The sequence below is a fragment of the Hippoglossus stenolepis genome, chromosome 10, assembly GCF_022539355.2.
Source record: "Hippoglossus stenolepis isolate QCI-W04-F060 chromosome 10, HSTE1.2, whole genome shotgun sequence".
NCBI classification, from domain to species: Eukaryota; Metazoa; Chordata; class Actinopteri; order Pleuronectiformes; family Pleuronectidae; genus Hippoglossus; species Hippoglossus stenolepis.
In genome coordinates, this window is record NC_061492.1 from 2,164,939 (window position 1) to 2,183,176 (window position 18,238).

Genomic DNA, 18,238 nt, shown 5'->3' on the forward strand with positions numbered 1-18,238 from the left:
AAGTCGGCAAATTAGGCGAGCGGAGGGAATTGAATCGCCACTAGGTGCAAACAACAGCAGAGAGAAATCCACGCGCTCGTGCTTTTGAAAAGCTAATTTGAGTTCATGATAATTATCATTGTGGCGTCGAGTTTACACACAGAACTAGATAACGAAGAGAAACTGGAGCATCTCACAATGAAACTATTTCAAATCGTGGAGCAGATTTTCTCGTTGGTGATTAAACGTCTTGGCAAAGTATTGATAACTGAGCAGAAGAGACACAATCATCTATTCTCCACACACGAGCATTTTCAAGACCTTGGAGATGTGGACGTTTTCTCAAGGACGTTCTGATCTCGCCCCTCTCAGGAGCAGATTAACCCCCCCCCCCCACGCCAACCAAAAATCAGGTCTATTTTTAGAGGTTCATTAAAGCCACTTCTTTGCTGAGTCGCACACCAACATTCACATTGGAGTAATTGGGTTGCGTGTGTGTGTGTGTGTGTGTGTGTGTGTGTGTGTGTGTGTGTGTGTGTGTGTGTGTGTGTGTGTGTGTCTGTGTCTGTGCGTGTGATGGGATTGTCGGGTCATATTCCAAACACGATTGAATTTGAATGTTTGCGTTTGAACGTGTAACTCCTGCATCGCTAATGAGGATTCGTAGCATTAATCAAAGGCCGGGCTGCGGCTGCCAATCAACATGATTACAGAGAGGAACTGGTGAGGATCACCGCAGCAAAGGATTCTGGGAGCCGGGCACATGGTCGTTAGTGAGGGTGTGTGCCGTTAAAGTGAAGAATTAAAGATGGAACCAGGGAGGGAAGGTGAGCGTTGGGTCACATCCTCTCCTCCATGCGGACGAACCACAGATAAACTGAACTCGTGGTTTTGTGTCGTTAACATCGACGTCGTGGAAGCTGATTGTTTTCAGGTCTTCAGCCGAAGTCGAGGGTCGAAAACAACACAGAAATGACGCCGATATAACGGATGCACCTGCCGCCATCTTGTGTGTTTGACGTCACTTTACCAGAGTCTGTGCTGGAGTAAACGTGGGTGGAGCCGTAGTGTCGAGGTCCCAGGTTTGACCAATCACCCGTCAGTCTCAGCTGTCAATCATAATGCTTTTCAGCCCATTTTTCCCAAAACAAAAACTAAACAGTAACTTTTTTCCTTCAGCCTCAGTTGTACTTGGAGATGAAGCAAACATCAGTACATGTACTTTATAGTAAACTTAATATTAAGTTTTTACTGCGATGTCCACACATCTTTTCTCCCCTGGGGGCGACACGCGTTGAATTTTAGTTTAATCAAACTTTCATGAAACTTGAGAGATGTAAAAACCTGGAGGCTGAAAAAACATCTCACTCAAACAAACAAAAAGAAAAAGATGATGAACAGACACCAAGTGAAATCAAGTTTGGTACAAACTGTAACTGTGTGAGGACAAATAACTAAAAGTCCTTCCTGTCTCCCACACACCAAGTCTCCTCTGCTGGTGTCTTCACCATCTCCCCCGTCGGGCCGGATTCGGTGTCGTGGTGATCGGGGGAGCGGCGGCATCTGCTCGTTTTGTTCGGAGCCGTGTGCAAGTAAACACTTTTCACTCGCGACCATCTGTCAAAGCTCAGATCTGCATGAGTGTTGGCAGAGTTGGCTGGAAGAGATAGAGAGAGAGAGGAGAGAGAGAGAGAGAGAGAGAGAGAGAGAGAGAGAGAGAGAGAGAGAGAGAGAAGAGAGAGAGAGAGAGAGAGAGAGAAAAGTGATGAAAGGAAACTGGATGACGGGGGGACAGGGGACGGGGGGGTGGCTGTGATTTCTGTTCTTGTAGAGATTCAAAACACAGGATCTTATGTGATCATTTTGGATTTTTATTTAATGTACAACCCAAAATGCTCGTAGACAATCCAGTGACATATGAAAGCCGGTGCCAGACGGGACTTATGGAAATAAAGCTTGATTTGGTTCGGTCGCAGAAACGGTTTCAGGACGAGGACGCGTTTTAACACCAGGCGTGAACGAGGCTGAAGTTCCGTCGATGCCTCAACTTTGCTCGGTTAGGGGCCATCGGTTGTACACTACTTGTCCTGATGCATTGTGGGAAACAATGAGTCCCCTAAATCACTATATAGCCCATATTTGGAGGAGCAGGGGGTGGAGCCTGACTTGATAAATGCCACGATTCACCTTATAGAATGAATCTGTTTTCACTTAATGATCATTTTACATGAGGTTCGTCGTGTTGCTGCATCTGGATTCTGGACAGACACATCCAAACAGGCGGTTTAAGCTCCCAGCAGCTGCTCCTGACGACTTTCTCTGACTCTGACAGGACAAAATGTCAGTTTATCTCCACGTTACGATCCCGGTGTAGAAAACATTCTTCCTCATTAGCTCCTCCTGTCCACTTCCTGGCCTCAATACACCACTCACCTCCTTCAGCTCCGCACCGAACCACCATGTGTCTGAGGTTTGATCCGAGCGACGCCGGCTCCACCTGTCCTGACCTTATTCTGTCTCTGCGTCCGTCCGTCAGTCTGACACGTTCCCCTGTCGTTCTGTCCAATCAGCTTTCACTGTGCGCGATGAAGGAAGAGGAAGTTCGCTCCACGAGACGACGAGAAATCACACGAGTCCACGTGCAGCATTTAAAGCCTCCGTCACAGTAACTGCTGCTGACGGAGCGTAACTCACACGTACCTGAACCTCAGCATATTAACAGCTGTTAAAATTGTTAAAATATGAGCTGTAGGTGAACCAGTGCAGTTATGAAATATGAAAAATAAGATTCAAATGCAAGGGAAGAGTTTTGATGCGATTTTAAAATGGGTAAAAATGGTTTGTTCACTCAGGTGGATACAAAAAATGCCCCAAGATTTTTCCATGAACATATTAAGATGAAAGTCCTGTTCCTGTCCTTCACCCACATTCACTTACGTCTCTGACTTTCACCTCGATGTACGAAGATGCTGCTTCCACTTGAGAAACTCACGCAGGAACATTTTCTGTCTTAATTATCCACTTTGTCGGCCGTGTAATATTCTGCCTCTCGCTGCCGACGGGCTGAGGAGCAGCAGCAGCTGTTTACTGAGCCAACACTCAGGTACTCTGCCTGATTCTCTCATTAATTAGGGCAGGATGGATTTGGCCGGCTGAGCGTTGTTCTCTGTGTGCACAGCTGCTGAGGCTGGACCGAGAGGAGGGACGACACCGAGAGCTCACTTCAAGTCTCGAGGGGCGCAAATGATTTGTCTCCATGAATAAACAAACACGTGTGGCGCATTAATACAGAAACGGCGTCTCCAGAACGTGGGGAACAATAATCTGTGGAAACGGCAGAAGTGGAATGATGTCACAGATCTGAGGAGCAGGAAGAAGTACAGGGTTTGATACTGTGAAGAGCAGAGTCTCCAGTTCAGTCTGAAGCTGAACATCAGGTGTGAAAGGTTCCTCAGAGCAGAAGAGGTGTTCTGGGTCTGGATCAAACTGAATCCTGGTTCTGTTGGTTTGCAAAGTGGAAACACTTTGTTGGATAGTTTGGACTTTTGGACCAATCACAGGAAGTAGAGACAGAATGAAACAGTAGAAATAGAAGAAGAAGAAGAAGAAGAAGAAGAAGAAGAAGAAGAAGAAGAAGAAGAAGAAGAAGAAGAAAAAGCTGTTGCAGTCTTCACCTCCTCCTCTTTACTCCCTAAATTACAATGTGGAACCAAAACTAACAGATCACATGAAACATGGAACAAACACATGAAGCTTCAGACTCTCAGAGACCGAAGGAGCGAGGAGGACTAAGAAACATGTTATTTTCCTTCTTGGTGGCTGATTCTCTCCGAGCTGCCCACCTATTGGATATTTATGGTTCTTTGGAGGGACACAGGCTCCTCCTCCTCCTCCTCCTCCTCCTCCTCTTCCCACAGCAGCCTCTGAGGCGAGGAGAAAGGATCAACCTGGATGTCTGAAGTGTCTGTTGTGTTGCCATAGATAGAACATGCCAGGGGCTCTGCTGGATAGATAGCTAACAATTCCTCTCCCTGCAGACGGGACCCCCAGACTGGTAAAAACCCACCGCCCACATCCCTGCTCCCCTGCTCCCCTCGCTCCCCTCGCTGTCCTCCCACGCTGTCTGTCTGTCTGTCTGTCTGTACGAAGGATTCACTCTTTCTGCCCCGAGGGGTGAAGACACGCTCTGGAAAAAACGTGCAGTCAAATACGAGAATAGCAGAAACACGTCTTGTCTTTATTTTGCACGAGGGGTGAAAATGAGCTTCCAGCCAGGACGTCTGTAAACATCCTCTGAGCAAAGTGTTTCTCTGCAGCAGCTCTGGAGCAGGAGAGTTCACGGGGAGACAACACAGGCCGTCCTGCCTGGAGGGACAGACTCAAACCCAACACATACTCAAACAGCAGGAGCATCGCACTCGTGTGTTTGGATTTACACTCGTCTACCGTCTCACTACGTCGTCAGAGAGCGTAGACACATTGAAACCACAGTGTTCAACATCCTCATCACAATGTGGAATATGATGAATATCAGCACCAACACAAATGTCTTATTAAGGTCATTGGGTCACATCTAACCACCGACTGTCGAGTTAGTGGCCAACCCGCTCTACCTCCTGAGCCACAGTCGTCATTCTTTAAAAAGTTAATTCCTCATATGATAACAAAAATTTGATTTCGAACTTTACCCGTTCCTTTAGTTTATCACTGACCTGGTTATGTGTAAAAAGGAAGAGTTTATTATCTTTTTTTTTTTTTAATAAATGATTGAACTATTTACATATGTATTATATGTTTATCTTAAACTTTGGGGTGGGGGTTTATGTAAAATTAAGTTAAAAACTAAAATATTCTTTCTATGTTCTTGTACCTGCTCAATGAATAAAAACAGTTTCCAAAGAAAAAAAGTAAAGTTATTTCCTGATTTGACGGAAGTGAAGAGCGTCGTCTAACACGTTAAGGAACAAGAGGAGTTTATTAAATTATGCTAATTCTTACTTTTACTGACTGGAGTTAATATAATTGTTTTTATCTTTTACTTTTATGTCTCTTTGATGCTTTTACTATCACGTCCAACTGTTTCATGTGTCACTTTGATTTTAAATGATGTGTTTTTTTATATTAATGTTTGTGAAGCACTTTGTATTGATTGTTTTTAAAGGTCCTATAAATACAAACTCCACAAGCAGCTGAGTTGGGATCAGGTGACAAACACAACAAACCCTTAATCATATCATATTCCTTATACATTTTTGGTAATGTAAAGGTTTTATCTTCTGAATCTGAGCGTTTAGGTTTCAGGTCGATGACCCTTCGCCCTTTTCCAAATATCCGATGAAGTCGTGACAACATTCCTCCACAGCTGAAACCCAGCGTGCAGCAGAATGATGGTTAAGTAAATTAAAATTCCTCCAGCGACGACAATCTTCATGCAGCGGAGACGCCGGATGCATCTTCATCTAAAACCTGCAAGAAACTATCTGAAACCCCCCCAAGCTTCCTCATCTGTGACTGGTCGCTCATTTAAATTCATTTGAAGGTGCCGGCTGCCGATTGGTTCACTCTCCCTCCTGAAATCGATGGTTAACGAGGGTTTGTGCTTTAAAATCAGTGCGAACAAGGTCGGTGCCATTCCAGCAGTTCTAGGATTAGGTCGAGGTCGACTAATAAGCAAATACACAGAGCGCTCTCTTCCTGCCAACGTGCCCTTGAGCATTATGTTTCTCCTTCACTGCTCATTTGTTCAGGAAAGGCAGAGCTGAGTGAGAACATCTGCAGGTAAATCCATAAATATTAGCGGCTCTGCCTCCACATACTGAGAGTCTCAGCAGAATGTGTTTACATGAGCCTCCGATAGTTTTCCTGCTTATTTCATATTCTATTTGTGTCCCACTATAATAGTTTCTGTTCCCTGCTGCTGCTGCCACAGCTCTTTCCTCCGCAGGGATCAGCAAACTTTAATCTCTGATATAAGAACCGAGCAGTTTCGGCTGCTGAGTGGAGAGGAACTGGGTCTAAATCTGGAGGCAGACGTAAACCGACCCTGAACTTTGATTTAAAGAGAACAGGACAACGAATGCTCCGCAGGAATATGTTTGAAATCAACAGAATATTTGTAAAAACCAGCAGCGAGATGATTGAATCATCACGATGCAAAATTAAAACTACGTTCGTTAAATTACAGTATTATCCAAATGAGCTGTGGCGGCCAAATCTCTGCCAACATGACCAGTATAGTTAGTGGTATTTCTACACTAACAATACTAATACAACGTGTTTTAAACAGTATTTCATGTATTGAGTCAAGTCTGGGACATGGGGGGGAAACACACACATTTACATAATCAATGGGCAGTGATGCCAGCGGCCGAAGATTAAATCTCCACCGGACAGAATAACTTGGCCAAACACATAATTGGTCAGATAAATTAAAAGACTGTGTAAAGAGGATAAATTCTCTTTAAAGGTTTTGCTAACTGCTTTTTATGAAGCTGGTGTCAGGGAAGCTCGTCCGTCACCAGCCGGGGGCCTTGGCTGAAACCCAGTGTTAATATCCTCCTGATTTATTATCAAACCAACATTATGGTCCGACCCTGTTCGTCACTGCGGAGGAATTAAGTTACTGAGCCTGAAAAGTCACTAAATCCTGAGGAGAAGCTGCCAAGTCCTCGGGGGGCGTAAAGAGACAAAGTGGGTTTCCACCTGATGTGTTCCACCGGTTTATTGTTATTTCACAGTAAAACAGCAGCTTGGTTTAGTGTTCGGTATTGGCAGATTGGAGCTGGTGATGGTGGAGGGAGGAGGGAGGAGGGAGGAGGAGGAGAGGAGGAGGAGGAGGAAGGAGGAGGAGGAGAGGAGGAGGAGGGAGGAGGAGGAGGAGGAGGAGAGGAGGCGTGGGGGAGAGAAGCCTCGGGGGAGAGCAGACGATCAGCCCGGCTTCCCACAGTTCCTCAGGATCGTGAGAAAGGCGGCGAGGCTCGAGCCCAGCCGTCCGGAGTGTGGGCTAATTGATTTAAGCTGTTTTTCTGCAGGGGGGATTTACCTTGCCGGTAATTAGCGGCGATTCCTGACAGAGCGGCGGCTCACGGGGCCGAGAGCGGACGGATTTACACTCATCAAATCCAAAACTCTCTGTTGTCTCTGCTTCTCTGAGCCACGGGGCCAAAGTTTGTAAATCCCGTGACACGGAATTCTTTGATTCCACGGGGCGGGCCAAGAAAAACCCCAAATACGAAGCTGGTAAACTTTGATTTCACCGACTATTAAACCAATATAAGAATATGCGATGCCCTCTTACACCGAGACGTCCCACAGGGCTCCTCAGTGGAGAAGGTACATGATGCTGTTCACTATTGTTGATATAATAACTGGAACATAATAATATAATAACTCATTTCATTGTATGTGGTGGAAAATGTGTTGCTAACAATCGGCGGCTCCAGAGAGGAGCAGAGAAAAACGTAACTCGGTCAAGGAGGTTTCGTTTCGTTCTGCGTTTCTTTGTTTGTTTCTTAATTAGCAGGATTACAGAAAAACAACGGATTCCCACGTAACTTGTAGGAAGGATGTGCTGTCGGGGGAGAAGCCACTAACATTGTGTGTAGATCACGGAGGAAGGAGGCAGATCCAAGGAGGGTTTTTTCCATTTTCTTTAACATAACGAGACATTTTTTTTACATTTTAGGCATTTTCATTAAATTCTTTGGGAGAGAACACATTCAACTCTCGTGCAGATCCAGGATTTTTCTCTTTGACATAGTGGGATTTGATCTTTTCAACATTTTTGAAGATTTCTCCAAAATAATTAATGGACCTTGATGAGAAAAAAATCTAAATTTAAGGGACGGATGCTTGTGGATGCATGAAATTTGGTGCAGATCAAAATAAGTGAATTTAAATGTGGTATTCAAGTTTTAAGAGACTGTTTTAGTTAAAATCTTTCTTATTCTGTTCAACCAGGTTTAGATCGACGCATTCCTATTAGAAAACAGATGTGCATCTTTCCTCAGTCTTTACTCTTCAAGAGATACTTCCCTGTGAAATTAACCTGAAGTGAAGCCAATGCATGCAAACAAGGGGGCATGTCCAGAGGAGGCGGGCTTGACCCAGATGTCCCAAAGTGCCACTCACAGGCGATAGTGCTGACAGGCGGCCCACATGCCATTCAGCTAATTGTAAACCATTAGTCTCCCACACATCCAGCACTCGTTTGGCACCGAGAGGCTTTTTATTTACAGAAGCATCGTGAGCAGCAGCTCGTCCTCCGAGCCGTCGCATGGACGAGGAGACATCCCAGAGACAAAAACCTAATCAGAAAATGTCTCAGCCCTTGTTGGGACATTTTAAATGTGTGTTTTCTGAAGTGAGGACACGTACAAAACTGTAAATAAAATGGACGACGTGTTTCCGGTTCCTCCCCCGATCCAGAACTGAATCCAGAGTGTTTGGATCTCAGGACACGTTGAGGAGGCTTTTGGCTGCAGGCGACAAAGTGAACCTGATACTCCGTCGTACATTCAGTTCTTTAATATTAAACCAATAACAGTGATTAACATCAGATTCAGGTTGTTTTGGTTCAACCTGTCGTTGATCATTCGGGGAATCTTAAAACATTATAATTGTTTTAACTGTTTTCTACAAAGGGAAACTAAACTTCTGAATATTCTGCCATCATTGGTCCGGATGCATCATTCAGACAAACCAGTGAGAAACATTTTGAAGCTGAGTCTCAGTGGAGCAGGTTCCCCCGCCCCGACAGGTTATCTCAGTCGACCGGCTTAAAATAGAGCCGAGTCAGACTCGGCGCGGTGACGCTTCAGGGGAACCAGGCGCTTCTGCAAAAAAAACGCTGAATTTACACCGCCGGCTCAAATCCGCCGGCATCTGTGACACAGTTTGGGATTTTTTGAAATGTCGTCCAAACAAACGGGAAAAATGTGAGTCTGTGTGTGTTTCCACATTTAGACTCTGCCGCAGTGGAGCCGGAGCTAAAGTTAGACGCTAATGGCTCCTGCCTGATAAGGCAACGTCACATTTATCACGCTACTGCTGCAGCACGATTACAGCTGCACGTCAGAGGTCATGATACTCACAGGTATTTATACAACATAAAGAGTATTTAACTGTGCTACACCATATACTGCAAATAAAAACACATATTATACAAACTGAAATTTGAGCCTCTGCCAAGGACAATTGACAGTTAATTGTATTTGAAGGGATTAAAGGATGAATTGATTAATTGCTTCAGCGATTCGTTATTCGAGGGTTACAGTAAAATGTCAGCGAAGTATATGTGTGAAAATAAAATCATCTTTTCATGACGTCCTCTTTAATATTTACATCCTCTCCTCTATTAAAACACAACTCACGAGTCTTTAGCTGCCAATTTAAAGCGTTTTTTGTCTCCAGTCAAAGTCACTGAGGACACGGAGACACAGGAGCATTTATCTGTGACGCCCTGAGCGTCTCCGTCCTTCCTCTCCGCTGTGGTTTATATTCAGGTCAGCAGCAGCAGCTCAGGACCGGACTGTGGGTCCGCTGCTGCTTTTCTCAGATAAAAACACCTCGTCTACAAGAAGGACGACCTCTGTCTTCGTGTAGGTCGTCCCCCTGAGCTCTCGCTGCTTTGTCCGTCCTCACTGCAGCGACTGCGTTAAACTCACCTCTGACCTCATCTTGTGGCTTCAAATGAAGCTGACGACTGTATCAGCCACAGATAAACTTTCAGCCTCTTTCTTCTCCGTCTGTACCTGCGAGAGTCGACAGGCGATTCTTACTTTAAATAACAAGACTGGCGACCTTTGACCTCTGCCCAGAACATCTCAGCTCACGGTGACGTACGTTTCCTGTCTCTCTTTAATGTGATAAAGTGTCAGGACAAAAAACAGCACCGTCCAGAAACAACTGTGATGACCTTTGACCTCCTCTGACTCTTTTTATCCGACTGTGACTCGACTGAAGACATGAACGGGGTGGAGCCTGAAGACAGCGTCGGTGTACGGCTCCTCTTCTTCATCCTGAGATATTTGCACCTCATCAACACGTCCACTCGCTCACTGGGAAGCTTCCACACATGTTCCTGCTGTTTTCTCACATGGACTCACTCTGACGTTCTCCAGACACTTTACTTCAGCGCTGGCTGGAGGAGTTTGTGTTCTCACTTGCAGGCCCTCTGGAAAATATCTGGACTTGGGAACCTGAGTGAAATCAGCTTCTCCCTCTTGTTTCCTGTCTCTCTTTAATATCTAGAACACAAAACAGCAAATCTAACCGGCTCCGTCCGTCACAGGAATTAACGCCGTTCGACCTCCTTGATTCTTTGAATCCGGCTGCACTAAGTGGAGCCGAACAGGGTCGATTAGACGAGGAGGCGCCGGTGGAACGGCTCCGTCAAGTCGAAGCGAACGACTTGTGTCCCCACAGCAGGAGGGCGGGGGTGTGGATGTGCTCAGGAAGATCAGACAGGAAGAAGAAGAAGGATAAAAACGCTCATTTAGCCGTTCGCTGCCACCTGAAGCCCTCAGCGTCGCTTCCCGCCCTCCTGGTGAAACATGAAATATTCATCTCATGCATATTTCGGAGGGAACTGCCTGAACCGCCGTCGCTCTGGATCCTCCTTCATTACAGCTGGGAAACAAAGCCCATTGGATCCCCCCCCCCCGGTCGCAGATAAACCCCAGACTTTATTCATCGTTTGTCTCCTGCTGATGTTTCACCAAACACGACGTTACGAGTTCGGGTTGGATCTTTTTAAACCTCTGTGTCGTCCCCATGAAGGAACAGCGAGAACACATCGAGACGAGGGAGCGATTTCTCTGCTGCGGCCTCACGCACACATGAAAACAGAGAACGTTTCACTTCCTTTCTTTTCTTAACTTCCCTATTTTCTCCCCCTCATTATTTGCTCCTCTCTCCTCCTCCTCGCTCCTGCAGCCGGGAACCAGAGGAACCGAGCGTTTCTTCCTGAGGACGTCACGACTCCTGCAAACGTTACAAAACACACACCGTGAGCCGAGAACGTCCCGAGGACAGGATCGACTTCCTGTCAGCAGAGGAAGTGATGATTATCTGCACCACACCAGGTTAAGCCACTTCCCCAAACCCTGTCATTGTCTCAGAGCTCCCGGAGAGGACGGGGGGATTAGGAGATGAAGCCCGGGCGCTAATCTCTGGATGTTTCAACACCTTTCCTCATCTGACACCCTGATCCTCCATCAGCTCCCCGTTCTCCTGCTGCGACGCTGCAGCCGAGCGCTGAACCTCGCCGGTGACGACACGATGGGAAACATCACAACTCTGCAGGTTCTTCCTGTCAGCGTTTGGACGACAGGATAAGATCTGTGGAGGAGGACGGAAACGCACAACTAATCTCAGTTCTTTCTCAACAAAGAGAAACCAGATAATTATTGTCCCATGTTACAGCAAAATTAGCAGCTTTAAAGGTCGTCACTTTTTATTTTATTCATTATAATGTGAAAATAAAATCTCTTCTATGGAGAAATGAGCCAAACAGGAGAATCTGACTTAAACTTTTCATGCAGATCAGAATTTAGTATTTTTTTCTAAAACAACAAATTTCAAATTTTCTTTACAAAAAATTACATTTGTTGTAAAAAGCACTAAAAAGCAGGTTTTCAAGCTTCATAAAAACCTAATAAGATTCTGTCGTTATGGAAATATTATTATTCAGTCCATTAATTCCTGTTATATATCAGCATAAAACTGCTAAGTGCTATTTTGCATAATAAATGCAAAATTAAATAAATTTTGAATTCAGTCATTTACATTTTGGTGGATATAGAATCTGTTTTTTATCATTGCACAAAGTTCCAATGGTGGAAAGTTACTCTGTGAAAATACAGTTTTCTTTGCTCACAAACATAAAGAAAAACTCTTTTATTGTGGCGGAGCTGTTGCTGCAGTTTGGAGTCGTCAACGAGTGAAACTCCAAAATAAACCGCAGTAAAAATGGAGGCCGGTTGATTCTCTTCTCGGTGAGCGGACTCAGCAGCTTTCAGTCTGTGGACGTGATTTTCTGCTCTTGAATGTGAATCTAGATGCATCTCCTTGTGAATGTGGCGACTCTCACACCAGGAGGGAATCTGGTTATGGAGATAAAACTAAAAAAAAATAATACAGCAGACCTGAGGCTGTGTGTAAATACCCACAAATACACACATTGTACACACACACAGGAAGTTTCCAGCAGGAAGTGTGGTGGAGCTGCGGGGTCACCGGAGGTCACCGCCACCTGGGAGGCGGCTTTTGTGGGTGATTGATGTTTCCCGGCAAACAGAAGCGGTTTACGTCCCCACGGCCGTCATCTCTGCTCTTATCATGGACCTGCCGGAGCGCAGTGTGTGTGTGTGTGTGTGTGTGTGTGTGTGTGTGTGTGTGTGTGTGTGTGTGTGTGTGTGTGTGTGTGTGTGTGTGTGTGTGTGTGTGTGGTGGGGGGTGTATCGAAGGTGTGGAGGAACATGCTTCTGTCAGATAAACAAAAACACTGTTGTCGTCTTCTCGCTTCCCTCACTTCACTCGAACTGAAACTTTCCTCTCTCAGAGTTTCATCGCTGCCGGGTTCTTACGTCCTGTTGAGATCCTGCTGTGAAATTAAATAAATATATTGGGTTTTTTTTGTTTTACATGAATGAACTTCTCACTGAAACGTTTTATCTGACAAACGCAATTTGCTTAAAAAACGAAGCGGAGACGAGCACAGGTGCTGCTCGATCCTCGGGCTGAAACGTGAAATGAACAACAGGAGAGTTCCTGCTGCTGTTTGATTAAAGTTAACTTCAGTGGTTAGAGCCCATCACGTATATTAGCTCCACAGCTCAGGGACAAGAACCTGGGTTATATCCAGATTATTGAGGGGAATCATCATATTACACGTGTCAATGTGAAGAACTTATAAAACTTGTTTCATGTCCTTTATTAAAACCACTGGAAACATCTCCAGGGCTTTTCTGTGTGGAGTCTGATTCCCTCCAGTCTTCGTCTTCGTCCTCCCACAGTTCAGGGGACTCGCAGGTTTCGACTGTAGATTCACGGTTTGTGAACATGAATGATTTGTAGATATGGAAATCATCAGTCAGGATTAAATAGACTTACAGCCTAGAGGAGAAATGACTTGTGCACGGACTGAGGTTCAGAACATCGCGATACCAACGACTTTATCCATTTCATGTGGTCACTCACCAACACAACAGATTCCCAGTGAACATGATTCTCGTTCTCCAGGAGGATGAAGAGTTTATTTAACACAACAACAAGAGAAGAAACTGTTTCAACGTTTTACAGACCGGTAGATCTAGATTCACATCCAAACCCTGAGATGAGCAGAATGATTTCATGGATACAAGCGGCCGAAATTGGTTTTCTCCATCCGGTGGCTGGGCTCAGCCAGGGTGAGTGAGCTCGGAGTCGAGCTGCTGCTCCTTCTCGTGAAAAGGGAGAGAGGTGGTTCAGGCATTTCATCAGGAGGTCTCCTGGTGCTTTACATCCCATTTGGCTGAGGAATGGCTCAGGATGGAAGAGGAGCTGGAAAGTGTTGCTGGGAAGTTGGATATCTATAAAACCCTCTTTTCATTTTCTGACATTGTTTCCATTTGTTTGCATTTTGCTTCTGTCTCTTTAATGAGACTTCAGCTCTGCAGTTACGTCACAGACCCCCCCCCCCCGCACTTCCTGTTAATATTTAACTTTCACTTTCACGCTAGCAGAACTTCCTCTGAACATTTAACACTCAGCAGATCACAAACATATTCAAGCTGCTATTTTACACCAAGTCTCTTGTCTGTGTGAGCTTGTTGCTGCCAAATGACTTTTGACCAGTTATCAAATCCAAGGCTTGAATTACTTTTTACAATCGTGTCCTGACACCAGAGAAACCAGGAGACATCTGTTCCTCCCTGAAGAGACGCAGGCTGAAAACCAGACGATCACATTCACCTTCCAGACCAAACTAAACCAAACCAGACCAAACGTCCTGAGTGAGTCCAGCTACAGGAGAGAAGAGTCAAACTACAACCTGCCGACGCTCCACACACTGACCGTGAGTTTAACAAACACCTCGACTGAGAGAGGAAGTAAACCTCAGTGAACCACGTGGAGCTGTGACTGACTGACTGTCTGTTTTCAGCTTCACCTGGAGACTCAATGGCTTCCAGATCAGAAGAGGATCTCTGCTGTCCCGTCTGCCAAGATGTCTTCAGAGATCCTGTCCTTCTGTCATGTAGCCACAGCTTCTGTAAAGACTGTTTGAAGAGCTGGTGGAAAGACAAAGAAGTAAGAGAGTGTCCACTTTGTAAGAGAAGATCTTCAATGGAGGAACCACCTAACCTGGTGTTAAAGAACGTGTGTGAGACCTTCTTACAGGAGAGAGATCATGCTCTCTGCAATCTGCACTCAAAGAAACTCAGACTCTTCTGTCTGGACCATCAGCAGCCAGTGTGTGTCATCTGCAGAGATTCAGAAAAACACAGCGACCACAGATTCAGACCCATCGATGAAGCTGCACCACAACACAAGAAGCAGCTTCAGGAAACTCTGGAGCCCTTGAAGAAGAAGTTACAGTGTTTTGAACGTGTTAAAGTAAAGTTTGAACAAACAGCAGAACACATTAAGGTCCAGGCCGGACTCACAGAGACGCAGATCAAGGAGCAGTTTAAAAAGCTTCATCAGTTTCTGGAGGAGGAAGAGGAGGCCAGGATGGCTGCACTGAGGGAGGAAGAGGAGCAGAAGAGTCAGATGATGAAGGAGAAGATTGAGTCTCTGAGCAGAGACATAACGGCTCTTTCAGACACAATCAGAACCACAGAGGACGAGCTGAGAGCTGAAGACGTCTCGTTCCTGCTCAACTACAAGGCTGCAGTGGAACGAGTCCAGCAGTGCCCCCTGCTGGATGATCCACAGCTGGCCTCAGGAGCTCTGATAGACAAGGCCAAACATCTGGGCAACCTGAGCTTCAACATCTGGAACAAGATGAAGGACATGGTCTCCTACAGTCCTGTGGTTCTGGACCCAAACTCTGCTCATCCAGAACTCGTCCTGTCTGAAGATCTGACCAGTTTGAGACGAGGAGAGAGACAGAAGCTTCCTGACAATCCAGAGAGGTTTGATTATTACTTCTCAGTCCTGGGATCTGAGGGTTTTAACTCAGGGACTCACAGCTGGGACGTCCTGGTTAGAGACAGTAGAATCTGGTCACTGGGTGTAAGAGCAGAGCCTGTCCAGAGGAAGGGAGACAAACTGTCTGAATCATGGAGAATAAGGTTCCATGAAGGTAAATACTTTGCAGAGTCACCATCAGCATTATCTGTTCTCTCTGTGCAGAAGATCCAGAGGATCAGAGTGAAACTGGACTGGAACAGAGGAGAACTGTCGTTCTCTGATCCTGATACTAACAAACACATTCACACCTTCACACACACTTTCACTCAGAAGATGTTTCCATACTTTAACATTAGAGATCACTTGAAGCTGTTACCTGTGAATGTCTCTGTGACGCTGGATCAGAGCAGTTAGAGATAAAGATTTTATTCATCATGTTTATTTCTTCAAGAGAAATCTGCTGAATTTAAATGTTAAACTCGTTATTCTAAAGCTTTGTTTATTTCTCCTTTTACTTCTCACTCATTTTTATTTCTCCTGTCGACTTTTCCACGTGTGTAAAAAGATTTCATTATTTTCTGATCTTTATCTTTGGTTTGTTTTTTACTTTCATGGAAAATGTTTTCTATCATTTAGATTTTGTGTGGATCCATGAAGTCGAGCAAACTGATGAAGATCCACATAAAAACACATTTATCAATAACAGCTGATCATTGTTCACATTCAACAAACTTTATTAAAACTCACACATGAGACATGATTCATGTTTAATCACATAAAGTCTGTTCACATATGAAATAATCCAACATATATGAACATTTGTCTGTTTGATGTGATGAAGCCAAAATGATTCTGTCTGTAAAAGTGTTTATTCAACAGCAGCCTAGTGATGTGATTTTAATATTGTGATCAAAATAATAAAAACTATGAAACAGAAACAGAGTTCTGACCTTTTTTAAGTTGAAATGTAAATATAACATTATCTGTCATTAAGTAGGATTTAACACTCAGATAGTTTCAGGTTTTTAATTGAGTTATATATACGTTTATTCATGAATTATTACTTTTTTAAATGTTGGGACCTAATAGTTGTGAACAATAGTTGGGCCTACATGTGAAGACAAAGCCTGAGACCACATGTCTTCTTTGTTCTGGAGACAAAGACGAGCTTCCAGAACTCAGTCTCCCAGGGTGCTTCAACTTCACACCTAGGTGTGAACCTGCCCCTGGACACAGCTTTCAACCCCTATTGGTCACTGTGTGCCCCCCCCAGACCCATGAGGTCACCAGGACAATAAAAGCCCAGTTCCCCCTCTTTTCTACTGACCTCTGCAGGAGGAGTAGGTTCCTCTCCCTGCTCCAGCTCCTTTGACCTCCGAGCAGGCCTGCCTGAAGCAGACTGCTGAAACCTTCCAAAAGGCAGGGACACGAGAGCCTGCCTAAGAACTTCAGCACAAGCAATTGGCCACGACACAAAGTCTGACCAGCAGATGCACAACAACAGGAGCCACGACCAGTAAGACCAGTTCACTGGACTTTAAACAGCACCTCAAAAAGGACCTTTCCCCCTTTTCATGAACTGGTAACATAACTGGGCTAATTACACTCGGCCTATGCACAGGACTGTTGAATTCTATTCATGTGATTGTGGGAATCTAGACGACTGGCTCCTGTGACGTGGCTCAAGGTCACATGACCAGCCGGTCGGCAGGAAACATGAAAAGTCTACCGGGTTCAGCAGAGGGTCCCTTGACTCTGCTGCATGCGGATTGCTGCGGTGGACATCTCCCTTTAATGCAGGTGTGTGAATTGATTTATAATGAGCGCAGCATGAGTTTGATTGTATGACTTCACTGATTCGTTAATTAGCTGCTCATCTCCTTTGAATTGTATTTTAAGAAGAGTCGGAGCTGTGGGTCCGGGTCAGAGCTTCTCTGAGCTAATTACCACTTAGCTCCGAGTGCCACTGTGTGTGTGTGTGTGTGTGTGTGTGTGTGTGTGTGTGTGTGTGTGTGTGTGTGTGTGTGTGTGTGTGTGTGTGTGTGTGTGTGTGTGTGTGAGGATACGTGAGAGACAAAGTGTGTGTGAAGGTGTGAGGGTGTGAACGGATGAATCAAAGTTTCATTTTGGTTTAATTTTCATCCATTTTTCAAATGTGTCAAACACAAAAAATTCTGAATCACACAAGTCTAGTTATTGGGCAGATGTATGAGTGTGTGTGTGTGTGTGTGTGTGTGTGTGTGTGTGTGTGTGTGTGTGTGTGTGTGTGTGTGTGTGTGTGTGTGTGTAAAATTCTGTTAAAGTGAAATTACAACAAAGAGAAAACAGAAGTTCACGTCATTCAAGAGAAGCAAAACAACGAGCCCAAAGTGAAGAGATGCAAAAACAACTTCAAAGATGCAAATCGACCACAACAAGATACATAACAACTGCACGAAGACACAAAATGACTAACAAGATGTTGTGCCATAATGCATCAAACGTGATACCATAAAATGGTGTGCCTTTCGGCATTCAATAAATTTGGTTATCAAAATAAAATATTAAATATTAATATTTTATTATTAATATTAAATAATAACTTTAATTGATTAAAGTTACCTCGGGGCACCACCCTTCAAAGGAAGGGAAAAGATAGCCAATTTATTGATTAAGTCTCATAAAGGTTCTAACTACAAATTTGGAACTCTGATTAACAATTAAATTAATAACTATAACCAAAATTACCATATAGATAGTTAGCTAAGTTGAAGGATATAGGGTTCTTGACAGTGTAGAGGTTGGCGAAATTCACTTATGCAACAATAATAAATGCTTTCAAGATGGTCGCTGGCCAAAGAGATAACACCCTTCCCCTATTGGAATGTTTACGACCTGTAGAGATAATGAGGTGAAGAGTTATGCGTGTGTCTGTGTGTGTGTGTGTGTGTGTCTGGTGTGTGTGTGTGTGTGTGTGTGTGTGTGTGTGTGTGTGTGTGTGTCTGTGTGTGTGCCAAATTAGAGGAAGTTACTAGATTGGATGCAACGAAAGACTGTGAAGAGCATAACAGACTAACATTACTTTCTCAATAACTTGTACCCAAAATATCACAACACCACAAATCAAACTTATAGACCTCACACAGAATCGAATAAACAGTCTTTG

At 44.6% G+C, this 18,238-nt stretch overlaps 1 protein-coding gene across 1 annotated transcript; it reads left to right on the forward strand.

Moving 5' to 3' along the window:
• The first annotated feature begins 14,139 nt into the window (after window positions 1-14,139).
• LOC118116642 (zinc-binding protein A33-like) lies at window positions 14,140-15,507 on the forward strand. The gene has a single exon (XM_047341671.1). The coding sequence runs from the start codon at window positions 14,140-14,142 to the stop codon at window positions 15,505-15,507; it is 1,368 nt and encodes a 455-aa protein (XP_047197627.1).
• Window positions 15,508-18,238: the final 2,731 nt, after the last annotated feature.